Source organism: Macaca mulatta, chromosome 13 (assembly GCF_049350105.2).
Source record: "Macaca mulatta isolate MMU2019108-1 chromosome 13, T2T-MMU8v2.0, whole genome shotgun sequence".
Lineage (NCBI taxonomy): Eukaryota > Metazoa > Chordata > Mammalia > Primates > Cercopithecidae > Macaca > Macaca mulatta.
Window position 1 is genome coordinate 111,674,367 of NC_133418.1, and position 8,641 is coordinate 111,683,007.

An 8,641-nucleotide genomic window follows, 5' to 3' on the forward strand; every position below is an offset into this window, starting at 1 on the left:
CCCTCTGTCTCCCAGGCTGGTGTGCAATGGTGCAATCTTCACTCACCGCAATCTCCATCTCCTGGACTCAAGTATTCTCCTGCCTCAGCCTCCTGAGTAGCTGGGATTACAGGCACGTGACACCATGCCTGACTAATATTTGTATTTTTAGTATAGACGAGGTTTCACCATGCTGCCCAGGCTGGTCTTGAACTCCTGACCTCAGGTCATCCACCTGCCTGGGCCTCCCAAAGTGCTGGGATTACAGGCGTGAGCCACCATGTCCAGCCTATATGTTGTAATTCTTAACCAGAGTATGCAGGAAAATATTAAAAAACAAAAAACAAAAAACAAACGAACAAACAAAAACCTCATCTTCTGCTCACGTTAAATTAACTATTCAAAGTATTTTATAGTCCAAATGTAAAACAACACATCTGCCAACAATGTCTTACCTTGAAATCTCTTGATCACATCACCGAATTCCTGAAGGAAATGGGAACTTTTTAGCGTGGACCACATTTCTGCTATCTGCATACTGCCACCGGCTGGTAGTGTAGAAGAAAGACCTGAAAACAAACAAACGAACAAACAAACATTATTTTCACGTCCCTCAATTAGTATGACTTAAAAATCAGTCATTTACATATCACTCTAGATCTATTACCAGCAGAGTACTAAACAGCAAATGGTTTAAAATGTAGAAGAAAAACGTTTTCTTTCTTTAATGGCATACCTAAACTACTCACATCATTTTGATACTCTCTTCTCCCATTTGAGTTACGGTAAGTCAAATTACTTATTACTTATATGCTAATTCATCCTACCACATCAGATATGTTTCTTATCTTCTTTTCTATATTACATAAAATTTTTGATATGATGTGTCCCCACCCAAATCTCATCTTGAATTGTAATACCCATAATCCCCATGTGTTGAGGGTAGAACAGGTGGGGATAATTGAATCGTGGGGGCGGTTTCCTTGATTCTGTTCTCGTAATAGTGAGTGAGTTCTCATGAAATCTAATGGTTTTACAAGGGGCTTCCCCCTTCGCTGGCAACCCACTCCATCCTGCTGCCCTGTGAAGAAGGTGCCTGCTTCCCCTACCCCTTCCACTATGATTGTAAGTTTCCTAAGGCCTCCCAAGCAATGTGGAACTGTGAGTCAATCACACCTCTTTCCTTTATAAATTACCCGGTCTTGGGTATTTCTTCATAGCAGTGTGAGAATGGAATAATACAATTTTCTTTCTCACTGAGTATTGATGTATATTTACCTGTTTTTCAGCCAACAGAAGTTCTTTTCATCTGTATCTAATATTTTTTTAAACCCATTCTTTGAGTTTTTTATTTAAATCATTTATTATTTAGTTCTATAATTTATATTAGACTTTTTCAAGTTTTCCATTCTCTTCTGAATATTTAATCTTGTAATTTAATTTCTTAAAAATAATAAGGATAGTTTTTTTTTTTAATGTAGAAAAGCAATTTATTCCATTTTAAGCACTTACACAGTTAGTCATGGAGAGTAACAGGCCTGCTGGTGAAACAGGTCACCCAAAATGGAGATGGCATCAAACTAGTGGTCAAGGACTAACTCCTAAAAAAAAGTAACTCTTATCAAGGATTAATTTAATTTTTAAAACAAATACAAGTTATTGATTCACTCTTCTCAACTTGACAGTCTGCCTGTGGTGTAACTGTCAGGTAAAAACATACATCTTTACAACTTGGTGGTCCCAAGTTAAAAAAAAAACCAACAACAAAAAACACACCATTTCACAGACAGGAAAGAAACAACATGAAAACAGCTGAAGAAATACACTAACGAGCAAAAATATATGAATATATGGGGAAAGAGGAACATGTAGTTTTGACTTAACTGAGGAAACCAAGAGGAAACTGGTCTACATATGAAAATGTGCATCCTGGAAAGTCAGGTGTCAAGATTTTTGAGTAGGAATCTATATGACTTGAATCTCCCTTATTTCCTGAATAAAAGTGACATCTTTCAGTATTTATACTTCATGGCTCAGACACCTACCTCATTTGGCTCTATTCCTTACTCACTCTAGCTTTTACTTAAATGAATCTGAAAACCTTGGGGATATATAGCATAAGAAGAAAAATAATCACACATAATATTCCCCCTTCTGTAGCTACTTTAGACCTGGGTTACTAGAAAATTCCTGAAGAAAATTTCAACGTTAAGTTTGTGGCTTTGCTGAATCAAGCCCCCCCATTAATATTTAGAAAACACCCACTGTTTGGGCTAATAGCATTATTGGTGGTACCTATTATATAGAGGGATAGCTGAACAAAGTCTGTCTCAAAACCAGTGTTAAATCACTCTCAGGGTTGAGAAGAAAAAAGGGGAGTCTAAAATCACAAGAAGTAAAGACATATCTAGGACCCTTGTCCTTCTGGATCCACGCTTCCTTCAGGGTCTTCATCATTATAAATGTTCTCTGCCATTTGCCACACTTGCATGATATTGTCTTCTGATACAGAACAAATCACCCAAGGTTCATTGGGATTCCAGGAGAAATCAGATATCTTGGCAGTGTGACCACCATGAATAAACAACAACTCTGGTGGCCCGTCTTCTGCATCTTCCGGGGATTGTTCTTCTCCAATTTTACTTAAATCCCAGACATTCAGTCTGCGATCAGTACCACTGGAAGCCAAAATAGTCTCATTGTGAGGTGACCACTGAACCTGGAATATTTCATCCTTATGTGACTCAAAGGAATGCAACTTAAGTTTCAGATTTCTCAGATCCCACAAGGCAACAGTCTTGTCAGCTGATCCTGTGGCAAGAATGAACTCACTATAAGGATTGAAAGAAAGGCAGTTCACTTCAGCAGTGTGAGCGTCGACTGAGTGGCTTGGTTTGGAAGTATTGTTTGAACGAGTATCCCAAATCATAAGTTTCTGATCATCAGCAACTGACCCAAACAGAGACTCATGGAGCAGATGCCAGGAAACATCTTCTACTACTGCCGTATGCCCTGTAAAGATGGTCTTTGCATCCACCACTTTTCCCTCCTTTGGAACGGCACTGATGTCCCACAGGCAGATGGTGTGGTCATCTGAAGCACTAAGTAAGTGCCCACTGAGATTTGGGTTCCAAGAAAGCCCATAGCCTTCCTTTTGATGTCCACGGAGACGCAAGTCTGGGTTGCACTCTCCAGAAGGATCTGGTTTAGAAGGATGTTTTGTATAGTCAAAGACAAGAACATCACTGGAAGGAGTCTTTGTTGCGATGATACAAGGGTTCTGGGGCATATAACGGGCCCTGTTTACTTCTCCTTCATGGTTGATCTTGATTTCTATTTCAATTTTTCCACTAACTGAACCAAAACTTCCAAATTCTCCTTTCTCACTGTCGTAGTGTGACGCATCAAACTGAGCATCATCATTAGGGAGTTGCACACTGGCTATAACAAGATGGTTTTGTTCATCCGATGTGTGTGTCCCCAGGACAAGTCGATGAATGCTGAAATCTTTCCCTTCTGGTCTTGTTACATCTGGAAGCCACTGGGCAGTTAGGCTGGGCCACTCCAGAGCATGGGTCATCACCAAATCATAAAGAAAAGGGGTGTTCTTTTTCCATATTTTGTATTCCTCGTTGATCACTCGTTCTTCCACTGCGTCGTCGAACGCTGCTTCCTTGTCGGCCATGGCGGGCAGACGAGCCGGGGGAACCCTGGGGTCGAGCATTCCGGGAGGGAAGGATAGTTTTTATAAAGGCTGTGTCTGATTATTTATAACTGTATATCCTTTGGATCTTTATTTTCTTGTTTTTTTTTTTTTTGATATTCTGTTATTTTTTTCCAACTTGTTCAAATGATTTTTAAAATTCTTAGATATTATATATGAAAAATTATGCAAATAATTACAAACTCTGGATAGTACTGTTCCTCAGAAAGAGCTTTTTTTTTTTTTTTTTTTTTTTTTTTTTTAAAGGCAGCTAGGTTTGCCTTTATGCTATCAGAGGCCAAGGTTATTTGTGGTCAGATTTAAGTCCCTGGCTCACTTTTTCTCCCTAATGGGATAACCCTTTGAGTTATAAGCCAAAGTCTGATTTTTTTAACCAGATAATCTTCTCCCTGGAAGTCTCTGAGCTTAAATTTTTCCCCCATTCCCCCACGATTTAGGAGACTGAAGAAAGCCCTACCTCCTGCCTTCACCTCTTAGCTCCATTTTGGCTCATGGGGAAAAGGACAACCTCCGCCCTTCTTCTTGCCTTCTTTCTGCATCCTGGTCTGGCAAATTCTCAATGTTTTGGTAGCTCTCCAGTGCCCTCAAACATACTCTTCACCTCTATTGTCTAATTTTGATTATTTATATTGAAATAAATAATCTGAAACAAGCAAGCTGGCCATTACTAGACTATAACTGTCAGATTGCTCTGGATTTGAAACAAATAATTTCTATCTTATTATAATTCAAACTTTAGTATGTTATCAACTTTATCTATAATTTGTCATTTAGACAACAAACACCCTGTGAGCACATTTTTTACTAAATATAAAACTGTGTAGTGAGGCACAAAAGGTTGAAAATTACAGAAACTAACTTCCAAGAATCTTCAGTAACCTATTGTGAAAGTTTAAAAGTAGCATTTAGATATAAGTAAATATTACTAAGAGAATAAAAGCAAATATCAAAATTGAAATTACATTCAGGTTCAGCTGATACTGACTAAGTGATCTCAAATTCATACTGGGCACTTTTAACAATATTCGTAAAAATATATGAGGTGGAATTAAGACTCAAAACAACAAAATGTCTTAGTATCTCAGAGCTAGATGATGTTGGACTAAGGATTTGAAAGTACATATTTTGTGTATATGTGTGTGTGCCCCTAAAATCTTCATGTTCTTTCCATTTTCTTATGCTTTTTTCATTGGGCTACACACATTCAGACTAGTTACATATTTAATCTCTATTTGGGTTGTGAACGGGGTAATCTTTGCTACTGGCATGATTTAGAACAGAATATAAGTAAGCATACAGAGCAAATCACCTATTTTCTCAATTATTCAAAAGCTTCAAGCACATATTATTAATTAACTTAGCTTCTACCCTTTCTCTTTAGCCACAGTGAATTCCTTCTATTTCTGTATTTCCATACAGGTCATGTATTTAATGGTCTCTCGTCTGTGTAGCTCCTGAGTCAATGAGAATTGTACGGTTTGTGGGTTAACTTAAACTTATGTTTATAAACCAATTTCATTTGTTGAGTCCCATGAAGTCAGAACAATTTATTTTGCTATGACTTAGGGAGGAAGGCACTAGTATATTTTCAAAATGGAATCCAAATTCATTCTTAAAAAATTTTATAAATTGAAATTGCTTGCAATAAACAGGGATTTTGCAAATGAGGCAGAAAGACATCCAAATTCTGGTAACAAATGTTCGTATATGCCTATCTAGCAAAAGTAGCAGGTGTGAATGACCAGATTATAAATTTATGAATTAAAATTTAGTATCTATTTTTAATTATGTCATGACAAGACAAAGGAATAAACAAGAGATTTTATAACAATGGCTAATCTTTTGACTGTTAAGTTGCATATTTGCTAAATTTTCTCTCAACACTTAGATTTAATTCTATGGAAATAGTTATTTTACAAAGCAGGCACACATATCAATTTCTGATATGTTTATACAGTGCTATTCTTTACTCTTTACTGATACTTTATCTTATTCATTTGACAAAAATCTGTAGACTTTTTCAATGCTAATATTTTGCTTCTAAAACATCCTATCCTTTTCTTACCAGTCAATAAACCTCCACTAACCCTCACAGATATTTTTACTGTTAGCCATCCCGTCTAGGATGTGAAAGTAAACACTTCCTTAGATTTGGAGCTAAAATGATGTTTTCCTTATTAAATTACTCATAAGATGTGTCTGTACTCTTCGAGCAAGTCAGGATATCTGGAAGACAGAAACAGCTTTATTATTCTCTTTGACCCAGAGTTCTTAAGAGAATGTTTTATAAATGTTTATTGGATTAACATTTTACATAAGTCTGGGATATAAGTAGTACAGTTTTATATTATTCCCAGAACTTCCTGTCAACTCATGTGTTTATATCCATTTATTCATTTGTTCATTTATTCATTAATTTATTAGCATTTATTTATTCATCAGTTCATTCCATGAAAAATATTGACAAAGTGCCTTTGATCTGATGCTTAACTTATAAGTGCCATTTGAAAATATAGAGGTGTGTAGAGAAGAGCTTGATAAAAACAATATGATAAATATTAGAGACAGAAAAATAAAGAATTCAGTTTGGCTGGAACAAACTATGGACACCTATTCTACTGCCAGTCTCAGCCTGGATTAACCTATCCCTCATTAAGGATAAAGGAATGAGTGCAGCCTGACCAAATCACTGCTTCTATTACAAGTAGCAAGTCCAACCCACCTAGGTTTCAGGAAAATGAACTTAGCACATTTCCATGTCTCAAGTTTCTTCTATGGAAGAATGTTCATAAGCAGAACAGATAAGACAACATGTATACAAAAACATGTGGTTTATTACCTCTGCTAACCCTGACCAGTTAATGAGTGAACCAACAGATCCACACCACACTCAGAGGGCATCTTAATTCCAAAAGCTGAAATTAATGATTTTAGATTTATTCATACTATTTTTCACACGATTTGATTATTTTTCTGCAGGACAAAACATCCCCAATTTGTCCCCAGATCTTCTCCCAAGGTAAAATCACTGGACAATGTATCACTCTGGCAAAATAGAGTATTTATGTTTTTAACACGGTTTCTTCTCATTACAATGAATCAACATCTTGTTTAGGTAACCAAATGAGCATGGCATGTTCAGGTAATCCTCAGCTAGACTCTTTGTCCTATGTGGTCAAACTCCAATTTTGTCTTGGCTAACCTTAATTTTGTGTTTTCAAGAAAATAAAATATTGGCAATTAGTTCTTCTAGGTCCCATTTATCAATAAGTTTTTATTTAAGTCCTTCTTTTCTCCCCAATTCACTGATTTGTTTTCTATTTCAACTCACTGTTCCTAACTTGGTTCTCTCCTTCAATACAGCACACTGTTCCTCTGTGTTCTCCCTCTGAAAAATAGTCCCATTCAACCCAAATGATATGCAAACAAAAAGGAGAAATAAAGTTAGAAATATGAACTAGGTGCAGAATCTGAGGTCATTAAAAACCTATCTGGGGAATTTGGACCTTTTTCAATGGGCGAAGGAGAATCCATAAACGTAACTGTGTATTGGAGAAAGATAATTCAACACTTGCTCTTCAAATTGCCATCTGACCATCATGAATTCAGCTGGCTTGGAAGGGCATAAAGCTGCATAATCATACCAGTGAGAAGGCTTTTAAGATTGTGCAGGTGATCATTTGTGAGGGCTTGGATTTAAGTAGTGACAGTAGTCACAAGACAAAACGGACAAATTTAGATATTAAAGAGCAATGCAGGCAGAATAAGACCCTAAAGAGATAAGTCATACACAGAATGGGAGATTGGACATGAGACTATTTTTTTTTTCTCACTTGTAAGTGGGAGTTAAATGGTGAAAATACATGGACACACGGAGGAGAACAACACACATTGGGGCCTTTTGGAGGTAGAGAATCAGGAAAAACAACTAATGGTTACTACTAGGCTTAATATTTGGGTGATGATAAAATCTGTACAACAAACCCCCATAATACAAGTTTACCTTTGTAACAAACCTGCATTTGTACCCCTGAACTTAAAATAGAAGTTTAAAAAAATCTAGATGAGTGAGAGAATGGTGATGACATTTACAAACATAAAAAATACAGATGTTTTCCAATTTTGACTTTAGACTTTAGAAATGATGAAGTAATGATGAGTGGGTTCGTTTTGTCTGACCAAGGGATGGAAATTTCAGGGAAAGGTCAGAGCTAGAGATTTAGTCCCAGGTGCTATTTACATTTGGCTGCCACTTATGAGCTTTAATGATTTTTCCAAAGAAAAAACACCAAGACGAGGTCAATAATCTCCAACATCCTCCCCCCACTATTAATATAGTAGCTATCAATAAACATCCTATTGAAATAATCTTCTGAAGGTTACCCTAGGAAAATGTTGCTCTAGAATAATTTATGATAGAAAAAGGATATGTGAAGGCATGTATTAGAAGATCTATAAATTTTCATTCTAATAAAATTTTATGCAGAATCTAAGCTTTTATCTGACAGGACATCATGTATTGCAACAAGCATCATTCCAGCTAGATACTACTCTCACTGGTATAATACCAGTCATGTCAGTAGCAGGCTCAGTCATATCATTACTATGCTAATTTTTGACTGACAAGTGATTTTCAACTCTGTAATTCAGCAGCATCTACTTGACTTGTGGGACCTTCTGCTAGTTCAGTACCAACCTGATACCTTGATTTTCATGCCCCCTCAACCCATAAACTTTGCTAAGTTAAACTATGTTCTCCAAGGCCTCTGGTATTCTGTTTTTTGTGATTTTTTGGGGGGCGGGGGGTGGGTGGAAACTATTCTCCCAAATGCATCACATGTTTATTCGATTTGCTATTTAGTCCTAAGCAGCCTTTAAAAGCTCTAACAGTAACAGCTTTATTTGCATTTATTAGTTTTTGGTTGTTTGTTTTCAGTA

The 8,641-nt window shown here is 36.6% G+C and overlaps 1 protein-coding gene across 1 annotated transcript; it reads right to left on the reverse strand.

Annotated features, from left to right (window-relative positions):
• Positions 1-1,442: 1,442 nt before the first annotated feature.
• LOC697938 (histone-binding protein RBBP4) lies at positions 1,443-3,712 on the reverse strand. The gene has a single exon (XM_001090071.5). The coding sequence runs from the start codon at positions 3,701-3,703 to the stop codon at positions 2,387-2,389; it is 1,317 nt and encodes a 438-aa protein (XP_001090071.5). The 5' UTR covers positions 3,704-3,712; the 3' UTR covers positions 1,443-2,386.
• Between the last annotated feature and the right edge of the window lie 4,929 nt (positions 3,713-8,641).